The following is a 22,528-nucleotide window of genomic DNA, read 5'->3' as shown; positions in this document are numbered from 1 at the left end:
GATGCTTTTTTTTGCCTAGCGAGCATTTTATTGATTAATTTCATATAGTTAATGATTGTAGGTAGGTGGTGACCTGCTTCACACAATATGCTGGACCATAATGTTATTTGTTTGGCTTTAATTAGGCTTGTTTTTTAAAATTTGTTACATACAGCAGCAGTCCCCAACTTTGTGGCTTGGTGGTCCAGCTGGGGGGGAGAGGGGAACTGTGCCAGCCAGTGTGCATGTTTGCGGAAGTTAAGCTGTGCGCAGGTTGAGCTGTGAGCATGCATACATGTGCTCTAGCCAGCCACTCACGTGGCCCAATTCCAAATAGGTCACAGCCTGTTAGTGGGTCACAGCTCAGGGGTTGGCGACCCCTGATGTATAGTATAATTACATTTATAATTACATTTATTATTATTACATGTATTATTATTACATTTATTACATTTCTTATTATTACATTTATGAACTAGATCACCTACAAGGTCCCTTCCAATGCTGTTAATCTGTTAAATATGACTTAATGTACTCTATGAGCCCAGCTGTATCCAATTTCTCAGGTCCAGAAGTCATTTTTGCATCTATATGAAGCCACTTTTTTAGGTTCTGAATGCCTGAAGACATAAAAGCTCACACTGTTGAGATATCTTGCCTTTGTGTTTCAGAACACCAGATGCTCCAGTGCCTGCATGGGGAGATGAGACAAATGCAGGCGAAAGTTCTGATAGTGAATCTTCATTTAGCGACTAATGGTGTTGCCCTTGGTGGGGAAATATTTAACTTTTCCTTAAAAGCACTGTCTAGTCTTTCTCAATGTTAAATGCAGATGTACAAACTTGTAACATGCTTTCCTGAATTTCTTGAGCCATATGAGGTATTGTCTAAAAGCAGCAGCTTTGCACAGTAATATATTCATTTTGTATAGAATTTAGACTAAAAGCCCAGTTCAGTAAAACTGACACATTATGTAATTACATTACCTTATATAAGATGTGGTGTCTTTGACTTAGGTAAATGTTGTCCTAAGAATATCCAGGGTGAAGCTGAAGATGGGACTGAACTCACATACACCCTCTTTCCATCTAAATTATGCCACCCTGCATAACTTTCAATAGTACATAATCTTGTAAATTACAAGGATTATTTTTATATCTATTCCTGGTAACCGTTCAGAATTCAGTGAATGCTGATCCATGTCTCCATGTTGTAGGAGAATTCAAAGCACCATATTCTACCTTTGGAATAGATGCACAGATTTTGTTTATTCCATGATTTAAGAATTGAAAATAGGAGTGGCAGGAAGAAGGACTGAGGACAAAGGGGAATGATGTCTGTTTGAAATTAATGGGCATCATTTTGTTTGGGCAAACTACTGCCTCTCTTTTTTTTTTTCCCTTATAGTATCCAGTTACCATCTTTGCAAATATAACCTTTGGATAGTAGCCGATTGTATCACTATTATCCTGCCTGGCAAAGCATATGGGGTATTTCCTTGTTATAAAATTTTCTTCTTGAGAATTACAGTGAATTCAGTATATAGAAGATGTAAAATATATAAAAATGAATAAATTCTGAACACTGTTAGAAAGACATAATTTCCTAACTTTTCATGTGATAACAAAGTACTGATAAATTGAAGGGGAGTTATAACTAAACAACCCACAACATTACATTGTTTCAAAAGGCTGCCATTTACTCATCAATTTTTTTCCAAAATCCATTAGCCTTCTTATAGAGAAACTTAGTAATGAATGATTAGAAACATATCCTTCTAGATTTTTTAAAAAAAGAAAAAAAATTCTAGGCCCCTTCATGTATTAAACAATGCATATTTTTCAGAGTTTGGTCAATTTCATCAATAATATTAATTTCACTAAAGACCATAATAGATTTTAAGTATTCTGTAAGTGTGCATATATGAACTACATTTTCACAAAGTGTTAAGCCTGAATCTGACGGAATACCTTAAAATATAACAAGGAAATATTTGACACACCCCATCTCCATATTTTATTGGCTCTGCTTCTCCCAATAATAGAAAGTGTTTTCAGTACTATTAATTATCTCTGAGCTGGAAGTCCTAATTAGTCATTAAAAATATATTCTGGCATTTGAAATGTATTTACAGTTCCTAGTTTGTTTGAGAGTCTGGTTGAAATCTATCTTTATTATCACCCCTCCTAATGCATTTCTGGCTACTGAAGCATCTTCTGTGATCCAGAGAAACCAAAAACGAGCTAGTGTACTGTAACATGCATATAAAGAAAAATCCAAAATAATTTATGGTTTTTGCATTTATGTTCCTTTAATGGAACATTTAAAAACATTACATTACTATTGTTCCATTCCATCTGTCCCGACTGCTGTTAGCTGTGACTTTTCCACTTAAAGGAAAATAAACGTATTGAAGCAGCCCTCAGGCTGTCTTCCCACATCACCCGCCTGAGTTTGTTTGAGATCTACTAACACATCCTGTATATAACAGAAGCCAAGATGGCCATTATGTAGCAATATTAAAGTTCAAAAAATCTCTGAAGTATGGTCTTCTTGGTTAGCAGAACTGTAGTTATGGCTCTGAACTAGAATCTCTTGTTAAATAAGTTGGGACAAAGCATCCCAGACCATTTAGTGCAACCTGTTTCACAAAAGGTCAAGGCATCTTGTTTCAGGAAACAAATTTAGAAGTGTAGTATTTTGATTTGCTGCCTAATGAAATGCACATTATATCCTACAGCAACTGGAACTTGATTTTGTATTATTTGAAAATAAGCAAAAATTACATTTTGTACTTTAAAATAATGGTTCTATTGCTACATGTAGAATTTCTTTGGAAATAAGCAAATAACACTGGAAAAATCATAATTTAAATGCATAAATTGCATTGATATAGATTGTATTGCAAGAGGAAACAAATTGTTCTCCGATAGTTATCAAATTATTAAAATGTAACTTGTGTGTAATATAGTAATACATGTGCTTCATTAATACATTAAATCAGTAGCAAAGCAGTAATTATGTTTAAAAGACAAGTAATTAAATTTTATTTTAATTAAATAATATTTATTTTATTAAAATTGTATTTATTTACAATTAAATTTTATTTTAAAAACACTTCAAGGCAAAAGCTTTTATTTGGCCTAAGTAAGAAACCTAAATTATTGAGCGAATAGCTACATTTGATTTACAGATTAATAAAAAATAAAGCTGTAATTATTTTCCCATCCAGTTTCACAAACTGCCTGAAAATCTATCTATAGACTCCCAAGTAAGAATCCCTGCTTTAGATCTATAGATCCCCAACCAACCTACAAAGGCCAAGTTCATATTATTCATTTTCTTACTAGATTATCCCATTTTGTACACACACAATCCATTGAATTGTATACTAACCAAATGGGACTGTCATGTGTTCATACAACTTGCTTAGTTTCTTTTTTAAAAAAAATCCATTTGCATTTTAGCAGACCTGGTTCATCCTGTATATTACAACCTACAGCCAAAAAAAACAAGTCTAGAGTACCTTATTTTTCGGACTAGAAGACGTACTTCCCCCCCCCCAAAAAAGTGGGTAGAAATGTCTGTGTCTTATAGAGTGAATATTGCAGTGGGGAGAGGGGTTGGTGCGGCTCTGGATTAGCTGTTCTAGGCGGCGGAGATCGCTGCCATCGCCATCTATTGCCGCCGCCCGTTCATGGCGATCGGCGGCGAACAGGCTGTGGGGAACGAGCCTCAGCGAACGGGCCACAGCGGTGGCGAACGGGCCACAGAGGCAGATTTTTTTTTTCTTGTTTTCCTCCTCTAAAGTTAATGTGTGTCTTATAGTCCAGAGCATTTTATAGTCTGAAAAATACGGTAATTCGTACTAAATCCAAGTTTTAAAAAAACCTTAGTTGGATATTGTAATGGTTTTCCTAACTGAAACTGGAAAAACTGATTATTATGAAGAGAAAAGTTTTCCTGCTGAAAAATAGCGTAAGAGTTCACTCTTATGCTATTTTTAGATAAGAAAACTCTTCTCTTTAGGTAATTGTACCAGGTTACTCCAGGTATTTAAAAAATGTGCTGGTAAATAAGTAACATTTTGCCTGACAAAAGGGCTAGTTGAGAATTAAAGCCATGGATAATCCATCATAATAATCTGGAGAAAGCCTGCTGTTATATTTTGTTTGCCTTTATACACAAAACAATGTTCATAAAGCAATTTCATGCCAGCAGTGAGGAAAATAAACTCCAGGTATCCTGGATTTCACTATCCCACTAGCTTTAAACATGCCAATCTTTGATTTCTTTTATTAAAAAATGGAGGTAGAATGGCCAAATGTATGTATTTATTTTTTTCGATTTTTATCCCACCATTTATTATTTTATAAGTACCGTAACTCAAGGCAGTGAACATATCTAATATTCTTTCCTCCTCCTCTTTTCCCCCACAACAACCCTGTTATGGTTTAGGCTGAGAGAGAGAGTGACTGGTCCAAGCTTTTCAGGAAAGCCCAAGACTGGCTTTCATGCCTAAAGCAGGACTAGAACTCACGGTCACCTGGTTTCTAGGCTAGCACCTTAACCAGTACACTACGAGTGGTCAAACTCGCCGAGTCATGTTGCCATCACGTGACATTTTGCGATCTTTTTCCCATTCACAGAGCTGGGGTAGGTGTGGCCTGCACGTGATGCATCCGGCCTGCGGGCCGCCAGTTTGATACCCCTGCACTACACCAAGCCAAACAAATGTGCAGAAGATCATTTTTTTTTATTGTATTTATTATCTATCAAATAGCCAAAGTTTTCTGGGATTGCTTAAAAACACTCTACTGCTATATATGTCATTTGTATAATTATAACATAATTGATATAAAGATTGCCTGAGCAGGATGAAACATTTCCCCAAAATTCAAGAACAAAGCATGAAGGACAATGTGAACAGAATTATCCACTTGAGAATTATCACATAATAAAGAGAGGAAATAGCCTTTCTGCCAGCTATTTAAGTAGAAATAAAAGTCCTGCATGCTATTGACCTCAAATATTTTTAGTACATTAATATACGTCATTGTTTTTGGTACTTTATAACAATTACATTGCACTGTTCTTACCTAATGGACTGGAATGACTTCAGAGCAAAAATATTACCAGATTAGCTATATCTTTCATTCAGGCTACAACAGGCCAAGATAAATTGAAAGTGGATTTTTTTTCCCCTTCCATTTTTTTTTCCTTTCAGCTAAATAAGTTCATTAGTTACAAATATATTGGGAAGTCATCAGATTGCCTAAACGGCTTAGCTCAGATTGGCACTGACTATTAGAATCTTTCATGGAACCTTTGAATTGTGCAATGAAAGATCAAATGGAATTTTTTTTAAAAAAATATAGCAGCATGAACTACTGAAAAAAGTTTTTCCCCATCTGTTGGAATGAGATTGAATGGATTTATACGAAGATTTAAAAATAAAAGATGTTAAGCATATTTCCCCCAAAATATCATTGATTACTTGACCTAGACTAGAATACGTGTGCAGCAATTGGCCCAATTTATAAAGAATATTTTATACTCTCATAAAATTTATGGGAACTTTAACTGTTCATCCCCGGCTCAAACTGATAAATTTAGCACTCATATAAAGCCAGAGATTCTTTATCATTTTAACATGGCATTTTTTAAGGAAAATTCAAAACATTTGAACACTTAACATTAAAAATATAGTACGAGAGGATTTTTTCTCAAGTTCAAATTTAAAAATATGAATGGTGAATTATATCCCTTTTTTTTTCTTTTTTGCAGTAATTCCTTTATAGAATGTGATAAATACAGCAAGAGTGCAATACTCACAGTTGAGAAATACTATGGATTTCTTTTATCAATAAAATTTGGTTGCAACCAAAATAATAAATCTGATATAGTAACCTGTAAGTATATAGCAGAGCTATGGTTGAAAATTTCACATGTAATTTTGGTGCCTGAAGAGTAAATCCAAGTGACTGGCCAACTAATCCATCCACATTGTACTTGATTAGATACTTATTTAGTTGTACATACATATATGCATACATTGTGAAAAGTGATTGACTTTGTAATAAATATTCATGGAAATGGAAATTGTGCTACATTCTTTGTGATACAATTGAGAAGGTTTTGATTGTCACTTATACAAGCACAGTTTGTTCAGGAAGGGGCTATCCTAGTACAGTGCTGTTTGGCTGTTTGTTCCCCAATTTCATTTTTGATAAACACAACAGCAGCACCTCAATAAATCAAAATGTGTCTGCTGACTTGGTCTGTTGTTTCATCCATATCTCAAAGATATTAAGAAGTGCTAATATTTGTAGAAAACGTCATTAGAATTACATCCGATTTGATAAAAACCTTGCTGAAGAATAAATGGTGTTGGTTATCACCTTTAAAGCGCTCCATGGCATAGAACCTAGTTATCTTTGAGACCGCCTGCTGCTACCGATGACCTCCCACCGACCTGTGCGCTCCCACAGAGAGGGCCTCCTCAGGGTGCCATCAGCCAAACAATGTAGGCTGGAGACCCCCAGGGGGAGGGCCTTCTCTGTGGGGGCACCTACCCTCTGGAATCAGCTGCCTCCAGAGATAAGGAGAATCCAAGACCTCGGTGCCTTCCGCCGTGCCCTTAAAACCTTCTTTTTCCAGCAAGCCGGGCTGGCCTAATACTTTTTAAAATGTTTTTAATTGTCTGTTATTATTTTTAATCATGGGGCCAAATTTATATATATCTTTTTAATTGTATTTTAATGTTTGTAGTTTATGTTTTTACTTGGTTGTTCACCGTCCTGAGTCCTCAGGGAGAAGGGCGGTATACAAATTTAAAAATAAATAAAATAAATAAATAAAAATGGAATTACGATTAGAGGGCCAAATATTACAAAAGAAAATCTTCAGCAAAACTTAGGAAAAGTCTCTTCATGTTTACAATGTAAGAAGAATAGCTGTTTTCTACCATTTGATGGCTTGGAAGCTTGGGAATGAAAAACCACAACTAGAAATCTACCATATTTTTCGGAGTATAAGACGCACCGGAGTATAAGACGCACCTACCTTTTTTGGTTGTTTTTTTTTAAAAAGGGTTTTTTATTTTTTAGACATACATACAAACAATGTATTTTCTTTGAACAGAGTATTTGGCTGGTTCACAAATTTAAACAGTGTTTAGTCATTTCAATTAAATTTACAATTTCCATATTTCCTTTTTGCCATATTTATTCCTCATCTATTTTTTAAAAAAACCAATATTACCCTTCATTCTCATCTCTAATCTTAATCAAATTCAATTTTTCCCTTCTATTCTATATTATACCCCTTCCCATTGTCATCTATATTTATATCCATCCTCACATTGGTTAATTATGTAATATTACAATTGTTTAATACAAATTCAACATTTTAATATAAATCACTTAGTTATATAATTATCTTTTTTGTATATTAATCAATATGAACATGAATATTCCAATTATTTCCATGCAATCCAATTTCTTACAAATCAATTAATTATATTTACCAATAATAATAAACCAAATAATTTTCCCCATATATTCCTCCAAACCACAACTTAACCATTTCTGCTTTCAACACAATATACAATTAATAGTATCTCAATTATTACAAATTCCCTAGTTAAATAGAGCTTTCCCCTTATGTTACTCATTTTCACATCTTAAACTCTACCAATAACCCAAAGTTTTGCCCATATAGAAAAATATTCCAATTATTATTCATTTCATTTTTACAATCATGATTTCCCATTTATTTCTTACTACTATTCATATTTCAATTCTAAATATGTATAACATCTTTCATTTCTTTTTCTTTTTCTCCTTTCCCATTTTTATTTTTGTCTTTTTTTGTGTGTGTGTGTTTTAAAATCTTGAACTCCCCTCTTTTGCTCTAAATTTCCCATTGTTTGCACCTACCTTTTTTGGTGAGGAAAAAGAAAAAGAAATCTCTGCCTCATTTTGCCATGTTGGAGCAAAGAGCCTGCTTTACTTTCAGTTTCATTTTTCAGCATAGCTAGGGGGAAAAAAATCTGCTGCAGCAAGAAGCAGAGCCCTGCAGCAGAACAGCTGAGAGCAAATCAGCTGAGAGTCGGGAGGCTGATCTAATCAACTTGTGCTAATTAACCTATGCTGAAGCTGAAAGCTGTTTGCTTGCAAGGAGGTAACTGCTGGAGGCACAGGCCAAAGGGTGGGAGCCAGTGGGTGGGCAGGGCTACATTCGGTGTATAAGACGCACCTAAATTTTTACCCCCTTTTGGGAGGTAAAAAGGTGCGTCTTATACTCCAAAAAATACGGTAGTTTATGGAAGTTTATTTTAAAAGATATGAGGAAGCAATGAACTTGCAAAGTACTGAACTACAATTGAGGGGTCCTTGGTGCTCCTAGTTGCCCTATGACAGTGATGACTAACCTTTTTGCCGTCATGTGCCAAAAGTGGGAACCACGGGGTGTCATGCTTGTGTGTGCCCACACCCATAATTCAATGCGCCTTGCGCACACAACCTCTCCCCCCGTTTTTGGCACGTGATGGCATGGTGGGCCCGTTTTTCGCTCTCCAGAAACTCCAGAGGCTTTCTAGGAGCCTGAGGCGGGCAAAAACAGCCTCCCCCACCCCCCGGAGGCCCTCCTGAGGCCGGAAACAGCCCGTTTCCTGACTTCCAGTGGGACCAGAAAGCCTGTTTTTCGCCCTCCCCAGCCTTCAGAGCCTTTCTAGAAGCCTGGGTAGGGCGAAAACGGCCTTCCCCACCCCCCCCGGAGGCCCTCTGAAGGCCAGAAACAGCCCATTTCCCAACATCCGGTGGGCCCGGAAGGCTCAAAAATCAGCTGATCAGTGTGTGCATGCTTGCTGGAGCTGAGCTAGAGCAATGCTTGTGTGCCCACAAATATGGCTCCGTGTGCCACCTGTGGCACACGTGCCATAGGTTCGCCATCATGGCCCTATGATGTGAATTATGGGAAGTCATAGCTTGGTGATAGTTTGAGGGCCATAGAATCTCCATCCTGGATCAAGAGATTGATTTTAGGTAATGGTAATCATGGTAAATTAAATTTCATTTAAGCCTTCCCCCAACCCATCATTTTAAAACAAGGGTTGGATTATCTTAAAATTGCTGTATGCATGTATGATTTTTGTTCTGCCACAATCTCATAACTCTTATTTACAATATCATAACGAAAACATAATTAAAACAAACTACAATCCCAAAACTGGGTGTGCAAAATGTGTGTTTTTAGAAATAATGGTAATTTAAAGAAATGATGTCTCATCACAGGTGAGAAACTAGTCAGAAACAGGAGTGCCAGTTAAGTCTAGAGTGCTCCCTTTTAATGGGTGTGATGTGTTATTCTTTGATGTGGTGAAAAAATGTCCCTCTGAAAAAATGTGGTAAGTTGAATCCTTACTGAGTTTGAATATCCTAAATTCAAACTTTGTTCCTGAAAAAGCCTCTCTCATATATGCCTCCTTATGCACTGATATAACAAGTGAAAATGAATCAGTCTTAGAGGATTGTGGATTCAGCCACCAGCTAATTTTCTGGTGAGGTAATTGCAGGTAGAAAACAATCTCTTGCTGAAATTCAGGTGATATCACACGCATGTTAGAGAACTGCTGTGAGAAAATATCTTCTCCCGCTCCAGATTATTTTCACCCCTGTTCTCCAACATACTTTTTCAGGTTGAGAAGCACTGTATTAGAGATTTGCTTTCGCAACTGTCCTTTTTCTCCAGCAATTCCCTTATATCACTTCTTATGCAGTTGACTGGGTTTTATACTATTCCCACAGCAGACTGGGTGGATTAACCCTGTGTGTCACTGGGTCAGCCTGGAGCTAAACTTAACCTTGCTGGAGTTAGTTGACTGGGTCAACTAACTGCTTTTTCATATTTATTTATTTATTTATTTTATTGAATTTATATACCGCCCTACTCCCGAAGGACTCCCAAAGGGCGGTGAACAGCCAAAAGATAAAATACATATAATACAAATGTTAAAAAATCATTAAAATACAATTAAATAATTTGGCCCAGAAAACAAAATTTAAAAACCCCAATTATAAGACAAATTTAAAATTTAAAAAATTTAAAAACAATTTAAAAAAGAGGTTAGGCCAGGCCGGCCTGCTGGAATATTCTCACCCTAACCCAATATTGGCCCAATTAAGCCTGCTGTTGCCAATATTATTGGGCTTCCCCACAACTGAAAATCTGGCCAATCTCTAAGGACTGAGATGTAGCAGTTGGGCCTGAGGAGTTGGTAAAAATATATGTTGGTAGAAGCTATACTGTATATATTAAGCCATGGTTAAGATAGGGATGTCCAACCAACAGCATAACAGCTAATACAGTATTCGGTTCAATTTCAAAAACAAACTGCAGGAGAAAGATTCAGCTACTATAGATAAATGTTCCTTTTTGCCATCAGGTGTTATCTATAGTGCCTTCCTGAACAAATTACACTGAGGAATATGGCCATCAACACAAACAAGTTAATCATCCCAGCTTTTGGGTTTTATAAAGCTTTTTTTATAGAGCAGAAACTGAGCAGCTAAGTCTCAAACTTTGGAAGAAGCTCATTTAGTTAGCCTAAGCCCTTTGTTCAAAAAGCTACATACATAATAAAGGTCAGTAAAGAAAGTTCACCTACCAATTTAGTATGATTGGATAAGAGCTCAGGTTTTTTTTCATATATATTAATATGTCAGATCCTTTGGGTTTTCAGACAATATTGCTCAGAAAAAAATCATTGAAACAGGAAGAGTTGCCGAAGCTATTGACTGTCTTTTCAATCTTCTCACCACTGCCAACCATTGATTTCAGGAATGTTGGAAAGAAATTTTCCAATGAAGTAATAGAAATTATTTGAGGACTCTGAACCAAAGTTATAACAATCTCAGGGAAAGGCTGGAATGTACTCCAGCTTATGAAGTAACAGCAACAATAGCAGCCGTCAACAACAATTAAAAGTTTGGTGCAATGGCAGGAATGCTAATTCCTGTTTTAATGCCAAAACTATTTTTTTTTAGTTTTTGATTGAGTTTTAATTTTTGACCTGTCTAAACCTATCACATTGAGTTTTTCACTTCACAATTTGCCTTCCCATGACCTTATGTAATATCCTACATTTAAGAAGCCTATTTAATGGAAGACATCCTGAACTTTTTGCCAATTCCCAACTACATTAAGTACTCATAGGGGATTTAAAATATTTAACTGTGGATAAAAGCAATCCACTTTTTAAGATACAGAAATATTCTGATTGAATTTGATTTTTCAGATGGGGTCATATCAGGGGTGAAATGCTCCCGGTTCAGACCAGATCGCCCGATCCGGTAGCGATGGAGGCAGGTGGTTCAGAGAACCGGTAGCAAAAATCCCTGCCCCCCCACCCCCAGCTGAGCTGTGCAATCATCAGAGGCTTTTTTTTTTATTTTTAAAAGCATTTTTTCAACAACCTCTTCGGCCGAAAAAATATTTTTAAAAGTAAAAAAAAAAAAAAAGCCTCTGATGATCGTGCAGCTCAGCTGGGATCGTCAGAGGCTTTTAAAAGAAAAAAAGGCTCTGCCAATCAGGCAACTCAGCTGGGATCATAAGAGGCTTTTCAAAGTATTTTTTTACAACCTCTTCAGCTGAAGAGGTTGTAGAAAAATGGTTTTAAAAATAAGGGGGAAAAAAGTTGGCCACGCCCACCCAGTTATATTACCCCCCATCAAGCCACGCCCACAGAACTGGTAGTAACAAATTTTAGATTTCACCACTGGGTCATATAGTATTATCAAATAGTGGTAGAAAATATTCTATCTCATGGGTGTCAAACTCAATTGTGTCATGTGACATTGTGTCATATCGCAATGTTTTTGCCTTTGTGGAGACGGGGTGGGTGTGGCCTGTGCATGACACATCCAGCCCGCGGGCCACCAGTTTTGACAGGCGTGTTCTAAATTAACAAGATTCATTTTTTGTTCCCTTCTCATTACAATAATTAGTTGTTTTATCTAAGAGGATTTCTCATGTATGTCTAGTCCCTCAAATTGTTTATCAAATGGGGTCGGGTTGGATTGCAAAATATTTTGCATGTTTAAAAGAGAAGTAGCTGAGGACTGCATTTAACTGTTCAGATATTTTAGTGCTGCTTTAGTTAGTGCAAAATGCTGAGTGGACAAGGACATATGTGGGTGAATCCAGGAAACTGTGCATTTTCCCCCTGGATTTGAGCGGGGTGGTCTTTTGATTTTAAACTTTGCTAAACCAGGTGATAGCATTCACTACAAGTTAGGGATGTTTTTATTAGTATATCAGGAAATATACTATAGGTTTTCAACAAATATAGGAACTTGGAGAAGGTTGAGGAGGCACCAGAAAAAAAAAATCTGAGGACCATGCATGGCCTTGGAGTCCCAAGCCTTGTGAGAAGGCAGATGACTATACAACTAAGTTCCTATATATTTTAAAATTAATTAAAAGTAAGATTCTACATTTAGGCAAGAAAAACAAAATGCACAGATATAGTATATGTGGTACCTTGCTCAATAGTAGTAACTGTGAGAGGGAACTTGGACAATCACTTAAATACGAGCCAGCAGTGTGCAGCCGCCGCCAAAAAAGCCAACATGGTTCTAGGCTGCATAAACAGAGGGACAGAATCAAGATCACATGAAGTGTTAATACCACTTTATAATGCCTTGGTAAGGCCACACTTGGAATACTGCATCCAGTTTTGGTTGCCACCATGTAAAAAAGATGTTGAAACTCTAGAAAGAGTGCAGAGAAGAGCAAGAAAAATGATCGGGACTGGAGGCTAAAACATATAAAGAATTGTTGCTGGAACTGGGTATGTCTAGTCTGATGAAAAGAAGGACTAAGGGTGACATGATAGCAGTGTTCCAATATCTCAAGGGCTGCCATAAAGAAGAGGGAGTCAAGCTATTCTCCAAAGTACCTGAGGGCAGGACAAGAAGCAGTGGGCGGAAACTAATCAAGGAGAGAAGCAACCTAGAACTAAGGAGAAATTTCCTGAGAGTCAGAACAATTAATCAGTGGAACGACTTGCCTCCAGAAGTTGTAAATGCTCCAACACTGGAAGTTTTAAAGAAAAGATTGGATAACCATTTGTCTGAAGTGGTGCAGGGTATCCTGCCTAAGCAGGGGGTTGGACTAGAAGACCTCGAAGGTCCCTTCCAACTTTGTTATTCTATTCTATTCTAAAACAGGTTTGAGGGTATATTGATTATTTTAAAAAAAAAGACACCTGCATGAGAGGAAATCTGTCAAGCAATCCAAGATTAAAAAGACCACGAAATGGAGCTGCACAAATGTTGGCCACCAAGCAAAATTGGCTTTGTAGCAAGAGGGTCCAAAACACACACTCATCCTAGTGCAATACGTGTTTGCTTTGCTAGGAGAAGCTCTGTGAACCAAATATTATGTAACACAGAATGACGACAGTACAGAGGAAAAAGAGGCGATTTGCCAACACTGTGCCCCAGTAACAAAGCATGAAAATATTAAAAAAAAGCTTGCATATCCTCAAGAGAATTAACCCTTCCTTGTTGAGAAATGGCCTTGGTTTTCTGTTGTTATTTGCTCTGGGAAATTCTCTCTCATCTGCCTTCTTTAAAATAATGCTATTTCAAGAACTGTATTTGATTAATAAAAAAAACAACCAATCTCGCTGAGGTTAACTTCAGAAACACAAGCGAAATCTTATCTCTCTTTGGATCCGTGGAGTCATTCTGAAGCCTTGTGTTTAAATACTTTAGGCCTTGAAAGCAGCCAGTCTATTTCTTTTGTGGCCTTCAGGGTAGAGGAGTGGGTTGGGAGAGCAATAACCCATCTTCCAGAAAAAGAAAAAGCTCACATGAGACCACTCCAAATGATTACAGCTTGTCCTTTTACTATTTTCTTTTTCGGGATTTCAGAAACATAAGAAAATAACCAGAGTTTTCCATGTGGGCCAAGTTGAAACTTTTAATGTGTTTGCTTTGCAGCTGGATGGGTTGAGCGGAGGGGGGTGTGTGTATTACTTTGGCCCTCTCTGATTAGGCTTCTGATCAAAGCAACAGACATTCAGATGAAAAATCCATGTGAGAATTTCAGGGGCCAGGTGGTGAGTGCGCTTGACTACATTCACGAAAGCTTGTGGTTTTGGATCAAAGGGCCTAAGTAAACATCACATGTAAATGCTCCAGTAGTCCCACTCCTCCTTCCCTCCCCAGTCCCACCCCCTCTCTCTTCCTCCCTCCCTCTCTTTCTCTCTCTCCTTTAAAAAATATTGTACAGCAGGAGTGAGACCTGCAGAGAAGATTCTATGAGAGGGAAAGTGTGCATTTCATATGTGTGTTTTGTTCTCCCCTATCTCCAAATTCCCTTGAAGCCACCTTGGAGATTCTCTGGGATTCTACTCAAGCACTGGTAATGTTGTAGATTTTTCTAAGTTATTTTCCTGGTTTACACTATTGAAATGATTTGCCCTTGCTTTGCTGCTACCTGGACCATTTTTATCAACTGACCCGTCTAACACGAGTATTTCCTAGTGAGTTCCTATCCCAGCCCCAACCAAATCCAAGCCTGCTCAGCCAAGGGTCAGTTAAGTTTTACCGTGAAGGAGGGCTTTGCCAAATTAGGTTTGTGTGAAAGTAACCACAAAAGTGTTCTGAATCCTTTAAAGCACTGTTTGTCAACTATAGCAACTTCAACAGGGGTGGGCTGCTGGGGGTTTGCAGGGGTTCAGGAGAACCTCTAGCTAAGATTCTGTGCAGTTTGGAGAACCCCCAAATCCCACTCCTTGCTGGCCCCAGCCATCCCACCCTGCCCCTCCCAGAAGTCCCCCCACAGTCCATTTTGGATGCAGGTAAGGGCGTGCATGGAGACTTGGGGAGGGCGAAAACTGGCCTACCGGAAGTTCTGGAAGCTTTTTCGCCCTCCCGGAGGCTCAAAGTACCTTTTCGGAGAGGGCTCGTAACTTGGGCATCCTCCTGGATGCACAGCTGTCTTTAGAAGAGCATATGATGGCCGTGGCCAGGGGGGCTTTTTATCAAGTCCACCTGATACGCCAGTTGCGCCCTTTCTGAATCGGGACTCCTTATGCACAGTCACTCATGCCCTCGTTACTTCCCGCCTGGACTACTGTAATGCTCTCTACATGGGGCTCCCCTTGAGGAGCACCCAGAGGCTCCAACTGGTCCAGAATGCAGCCTCACGGGTGATTATGTGGGTGACATGGCGCTCCCATGTAACACCTCTCCTGCGCGAGCTGCACTGGCTTCCGGTGGTCTTCCAGGTGCGCTTCAAGGTATTGGTTCTCATCTTTAAAGCGCTCCATGGCTCAGGGCCTGGGTATTTACGAGACCACCTTCTGCCACCGATAACCTCCCACCAGCCAATACGCTCCCACAGAGAGGGTCTCCTCAGGGTGCCGTCGGTCAAGCAATGTTGACTGGCGACCCCCAGGGGGAGAGCCTTCTCTGTGGGGGCACCCGCCCTCTGGAATGAGTTACCCTCAGGGATACGACTGATCCCGGACCTCTATTTCAGCAAGCCGGGCTGGCTTAAAATTTTTAATTGGTTAATTTTATGGGTAAGGGGTTTTAAATTGGGGAAGCCAAATTGATTTCATTATTTTTTTAATTATTTTAATTTTCATATTGTATGTATTTTAATCCTGGGTGTTCACCGCCCTGAGTCCTTTGGGAGAAGGGCAGTATAAAAATTTAATAAATGAAATGAAATGAAAGAAAGCCTCCGGAGCCCGGGGAGGGCAAGCCCCCCCCTGTGGTGCAGGAGGCCGACCATGGCCACGCCCACCCAGCAACTGGCCAGTGAACCCCTTGCTAAAAATTTTGAAGCCCACCCCTGAACTTCAATATATGTGGACTTCAACTCTCAGGATTCCCCAGCCAGACATGCTGGCTGGGGAATCCTGGGAGTTGAAATCCACATATATTGAAGTTGCTATGGTTGACAAACAGTGCTTTAAAGGGTGATGCGTATCTTGTTCCCCAGGCCACCTCCCCCCCTCTCTTTCTCAAATTTTAATTACAATCATAATGAAGAAATAAATGGTTGCAGGATATGCTTAACCGCCATTAATACCACTTCACAGTTCACATAAAATATAAGTATCACCCAGGCTGAATTCCAAAAAGATTCAAAGCTAAAATCTAATTGCCTAATTTGCAATTTAGTGTGTCAGGCTGGTTTCTAGCATCATAGCGTTGATGCTGCTCCTGCTATTGACATTTCCTTCTGTTCCCTTACTGATACAGGGGATTATGATTCTCAGTGCCAAAAGGGTTTCAACGCAAAGGAGTGGCGTTCAACAACCTACTTTGATCTCATGATTGCCCTTGAAGTCAAGATGAGGGCCAATCTTAACCCAACATGATCATCACTACATCACACTGGTTTGCCCAGATAAACCTGATGAATTTCATGTGCAGAACAAAACTTTAGAATGAAATACATTCTATTGTAGCAGATATGGAATTTTTAAAAAGCAATTGTTAAAAGCGAAATAAAATACCCCTATTTCACAAGGATATGGCAAAGAAATAAGGTTTAGTTTGAACTGTGTTCTGTCATGTCAGCTTTCTTCTTAAAGAAAGTTTTTTTAAAAAAAAAAAATAGAAGCATTAAAAAAAGAGGGGGGGAAATCCATTTGACACATCAGAACGAGCACTCTGCATTTGTAGATCTCACATTAGGAGAAAAATCAGGTGAAAAATTGGTCATTAAGTTTAGTCATTCCAGTCAAATGATATACTGTACATACTCAAATCTAAGACTAATTCCTAAACCTCAGTAATTTTTCTCTACATTCTGATTGAACAATTGTTTATTGTTGAAGGAATAATGGTGTCACAAGGGAAGGTAGTCTACATGGCTTATGTAGGGAGGTATCATGGTTGAGTTTATTTTTTTAAAAAATGGAGGCACTGATAAGTGTTTTAGGCATTGGAGCCCATTAAATGAGGTGCCAATGGCTTTTTAGAAAGATTTAGATTGGTGTTTTTCAAATTTGCCAACTTTTAAGATGTGTGGTCTTCATCACCCAGGATTCCCTCGCCAGCATGAGAAGTTTGCCAAGTTTGAAAAACACTTGTTGAGATAAAAATTCTTACTAAAGACTATGAAGAATGAATAGAATAGGAAAATCTACCGAAGAGAAAGACAAATCTTTTCATTTGGAAAATAAAGACTAGAACTGAAAGCTTGGAACCCAAAGAATTGGTATATAATAATAATAATAACTTTATTGTCATTGTACATATATACAGAGTATACTCATACAACAAAATTCACTTAACACCCAAAGACCAGGTCCAACACACATAATAATCCCCAAACACCCCCCACCACCCACCACAAATTCCCCGCCCCTAAACCACCCAAACATCCACACAACAGACCAAGTAATATACCATGTTTTAAGTGAAACAAAGATAGGTGAGGTATGTCTGAACAGGATGCCAACATTTTTCAGGATTATAAATCAAAGCAAGCCACAATAAAGACCCAATACCTGGTGCTTGGGAAGGAGTATGGTTTTAATCTGGAACATAGATATGCTGTAGAAAATGGCTTGTTCTTATTTGGTCAGAGTTGATTTAGTATTCTGTGCTCTGGTCATTGACATCTACATTATTACATTGGGTTTACTCATGGGTCTACCCTTGAAGAATGTAGGAAAGTTCAATTACTGGAAAAGATGGCTTCCAGACTACCATCATATATTACATCATTTTTTACAATCTTCACTGCTTTCCATTTCTGCTCTAATCCCAAATTAGGATACTGGCATTAAATCCCTCCCAGATGCATCTTCTCAGTGCATCTGAGAAGAAAGCTTGTTGGAGTGGGATTCACATTGATGCTCGTGTGATGACTCACCTGAAGCTCAATAGATAATAGGTAATAGATCGATTGCCATTTTGGTGTTACATGAAGATTTTTCATTGTTTCTCTTGCATGTTGACCCTTTCTTTAAAAAAAGATGTGATACTGTAGGTTCCCCTGAGAAAACTCAGTTTTGAAAAGTGGCATATTGATTTTTTTTTTTTAAAGAAACACTTTGTGTTTACAACATAATGTATATGCAGAGGCTGGCTGGGGAATTCTGTGAGTTGAAAGTCCACACACATCTTAACAATTGTTGAAGTTGAAGAGAATTTTGCTGAAGTAAATATCCAAAACTTTTATGTCCAGGGCCGGGTGTTTCTAAGCAAAGGTGCCCTCAAATTTTGGTGTGCTACTGGGAAAGCTGATTATATTTGGCCTGATTATATTTTTAAAGCCCGTCTTCATCATAGTATATTTCTGAACAGAATTTTAATGTACCATGTTTCTCTGAAAATAAGACCGGGTCTTATATTATTTTTTGCTCCAAAAGTTGCATTAGGGCTTATTTTCCGGTTAGGTCTTATTTTTGGGGAAATACGGTACTAATTGCATCTGTCTGATGCATCTTAACTGGGGCTTATTTTGGGGGTTGGACTTATATTACAAGCATCCTGAAAAATCATGCTAGAGTTTATTTTCCAGTTGGGTCTTATTTTCAGGGAAACAGGGTAGCTGGGGGAAGCACTTTCTATGTGGCCGGGTGAATAACTGCTTCTTCACAAAAATTGGTTTGTTTTTTTTTACAGAAGAGATTTAGACTAGAGAAATAGGACTGTAATTCCATTTGAAAGCAACATTAATTTCTGTAGATTCAAGTTAGTTGTTGCTTTTCCCAAGTCATCCAGGAAAATGTCTTGTGGGTGGTTTTTTGATAAAAATTCAAATTGCCCGCACATGTATTTTTTCCCAGGACATTCCCCAGAATCTTTCTTATTCAAGAACTTATGTTATTAAGCATTATGACTGCAGTCCATTAGTGCCATCTACTGTGCAGTAGGGAGAATATTAAAAATTTAGCACCTGGAATCTCTACATGGATGGATGGTGATAGACAAGCAGACAGATGGATAAGAGATAAGAGAGAATATAGAAGCTAGATAGTGGTGAGAAGGGAATTTGTGTGTGTGTGTATTACGGGTACATCACCTTTTCAAACAAAGCTTTTAGTTTCGTAAATCTTCAATTTCCATATATTTTATTTTAATTAATTATATTGCATGATAAAATGGTGTGTGGCTTTTAAATTTCTTGCTCCCCAAAAAATGGCATTTCATTCAAACTCCCTCCATTCATTACTATGTAATAGAAATCAGGAAGCAATTATTCTTTCCTATGTGCATATAGCAGGGTGGCACAGTGGTTTAGCGTTAAAATGCTGGGCTTGTTGGCTAGAAAGCTGGTAACTTAGGTTCAGGACCCAAGCGCTATATGACAGGGTGAGCTCCTGTCCTCCACCCAGCTCCTTGCCAACCTAGCAGTTTGAAAGCATGCAAATGCAAGTAGATAAATAGATACCACTTAGGTGGGAAGGTTAACAGTGCTCTGGGACGTAATGCTGGACACATGACCGCAGAAATGTCTTTGACTAGCGCTGAGACAGAGATGAGCACTGCCCCCTACAGTCAGCAACAACTAGAAGAATAAAATCCATAAGGACTCTTGTGCCTTACATGCACTCTTCTTGTGGATTAAGAACCATACATGAATGATCTACTTCACATTACCTTAATGTGCAAGAGAAGAACGTACCTCCTTCTCTAACATAGAGAGAGCATTCTTGGATAGATAAACATTCAAATTTGCCACTGGAAATATCTAATCAGGATTACAGTGCAAACTCCCAAATTCAATTCAGAATTCTGAAATATAATATGAGCCGGCCAATAAGTATAGTGGCAGTGATCTACAAAGCAAAGGGATGCCAGACAAAAGGGAATATTCTCCTTTCAACAGATTTCTTTAAACATGCATGCGACCTTTATTAGATGCTTCCTATGTGAAAAATACAACTGTATTAACATGCTTGCCAAAATAAAAATAATGTCTAGTACAGACAGTACTTACAGCTGAACCAACCTGATGGCTTAGATTGTTGGGCTTTATTGGGAAAAACCTGTTTAGATCTCCTATGCTAGGAGTATATAGATGATCTACTTTTTTAAACTCGGCAGAAAGAAGGTTAAGCACAATATTCTGCCAGAATTACTTCTGAGATCAGAGGACAGACAGTAATTGCTCCAGCAAAATGTTTTTTGAACTTGGTGACTTTAGGATCTATGGACTTCAACTGCCAGAAATCTCTACTATGATCACTAGATCATACAGAAATGAGTAAAATTTCATTTGTGATGTATATGATATTAGAAAGATATAACAGATAATTCTTACAGCCTCATAAACTGGGATCTAGACATCTCTTCTGGAATGCAGCCCTTGATGTTCTGGAGAACTCTAGTCTTCAGCTGATGGGACACTTGAGTTTAAGAAAATCTGGGATACTGCTTCTTGAACAAAATATTTGCTTGGTCATTTGGTTGCTTTTAATAAAAAATATATAATTATACTTTGGGATATGGATTTTCTACAATGCTATTTACCATACTTTTTGGAGTATAAGACGCACTCCCCCCCCTCAAAGAGGGTGGACATGTTGGTACGTCTTATACACCATTTTTGGCCTCCCGAAACCCTGCCCCGCGTGTCCCGTTTTTGCCAAAAACAGGCCTGTTTTTTGCAAAAACGGGGTTTGCAAAGGGTTTGGGAGGCCTGCAGAGTGCTCCTGGGGGCTGGGGAGGGCAAAAATGCGACGCACGGGGGGTTTGGGATGCCAAAAGCGGGCCCATTTTTCGCAAAAACAGTCATGTTTTTGCCCTCCCCAGCCTCCAGGAGCACTCTGCAGGCCTCCCAAGCCCTCTGCAGCAGTGGTGGGTTGCTCCCGGTTCGCCCCAGTTCAGGTGAACCGGTAGTGGTGGCAGTGGGAGGCTCCGCCCACCCGCTCTGATGTCATAAAAATGCTCTGCGCATGTGCAGTACTGAGCACTCGCGTGCTCCCGATAGTGAACCGGTAGTGCCAGGATTTGAAACCCATTACTGCTCTGCAGCTCCCGTTTTTGCGAAAAACAGGCCCGATTTTAGTCTCCCAACCCACCCACCCCCGTCGCATTTTTGCCCTCCCCAGCCCCCAGGAGCACTTTGCAGGCCTCACAAACCCTCTCCGCACAGAGGTTTGGGAGGCCTGCAGAGTACTCCTGGGAGCCGGGGAGGGCAAAAACATTTTTTCTTGTTTACCTCTTCGCAATCTAGTGCATCTTATACTCCAGTGTGTCTTATAGTCCAAAAAATGCAGTACATTTTTTTTGTCTCTAGGCAAAGGTCTCTAAATGGCCTTAACAGAACTAAATAACACAGAATTCCTATTCTTGCAGATTTTTTTTCTGCCTATTAACTATAATTATATCACTGTATTTCTACAGTGATATAATTTACAATTTCTACAATCTACAGTATGCTATTATCCTCTCAGTTTTATGTCTGGCAGCAATATATAACTTTTTTGCACCTTTTAAATAAAATGTGATTTTGCATATAAGAAATATTGCTCAAAATCACTTATCTAGAATAGATTTTCTGTATCAGGTACTAATTTTCCTTCTCTATTTATAAAAATCCATAAGAAATAGAGTTAGTAACACTAATGATAAACAAAATCTATCTACCGTGTTTCCCCGAAAATAAGACCCTGTCTTATATTTTTTTTAAACCCTGAAATAAGCGCTTGGCCTTATTGCCATGCGCTCAAAAGCCTGATTGGGCTTATTATCAACGGATGTCTTATTTTGGGGAAAACAGGGTACCTTCTAGAAAAACTCTGCAAACTGTCTTTTTGCTCTTACCTGGGCATAATTTCTGCTGAACTCAGTGGGCATTATACATAAATAAATAGGGTTTTTTTTATTAAGGTTTTATAAATTAAACAAGAACACCAAACAAAGATACATACAGACATGAATACATTAAGACATTACAAAAAAAAAAGAAAAAAGAAGAAAAAACCAACACTAACTCAGTCCACTGACTGACTTCTAGAGGCTGTTGCATCAGTGGTTGTTTTCTGTTTCATCTGTTTCTCTCTGTACATTCCTATTTTACATATTTACTTATGTACACATTTATGCATATCCAAGTCTTAGATTTATACTTTATTTTTAGGCTTTCTTTTGTATAAAAATACCAATTACATTAATATGACTTTCTAGAGATCGTTCTATTTATCCATATAACCAATCTATCCTTCCTCATGATGGGCATTATACATAAATAAATATTTATAGATTCCAACTGTTTTTCACTGCTTAAACCGTACTGATTTCATAATAGAATGCCCCTATTTTTGATCTGTGATGTAGCCATTTTAATATCTAATATATGAACCAATCTTGGCCCCCTGAAGATGTGAGGAGACTCTAACTTCATGACATTTTGACATGTGTTTTCAAGCACATTCACTTAAAACGATGATGACAAACCTATGGCACACCTGCCAGAGGTGGCACACAGAGCCCTCTCTGTGGGCACGCGTGCCATCGCCAGCTTCTCTTCTGGTTTCCGGCGCGGCAGCTGATCTTTGCTG

At 38.4% G+C, this 22,528-nt stretch overlaps 1 protein-coding gene across 2 annotated transcripts in view; it reads left to right on the top strand.

Moving 5' to 3' along the window:
• Positions 1-22,528, top strand: part of WASHC3 (WASH complex subunit 3) — a 53,294-nt gene that overhangs the window by 18,182 nt on the left and 12,584 nt on the right. Inside the window, exon 7 of one of the 2 annotated variants that reach the window (XM_034402735.3) lies at positions 651-2,945. The exons of the other annotated variant lie outside the window; for it this stretch is intronic. Coding sequence (XP_034258626.1) covers positions 651-735 — 85 coding nt within the window. The 3' untranslated portion in view covers positions 736-2,945. Of the gene's footprint in view, positions 1-650; positions 2,946-22,528 lie in introns of those variants that run through there. 2 annotated transcript variants of the gene reach the window in all.

This window comes from Pantherophis guttatus, chromosome 7 (genome assembly GCF_059756535.1).
Source record: "Pantherophis guttatus breed Tessera chromosome 7, ASM5975653v1, whole genome shotgun sequence".
Classification (NCBI taxonomy): Eukaryota; Metazoa; Chordata; class Lepidosauria; order Squamata; family Colubridae; genus Pantherophis; species Pantherophis guttatus.
The sequence above is the reverse complement of the archived record's forward strand: the minus strand, read 5'-3'. Positions and strand labels throughout refer to the sequence as shown.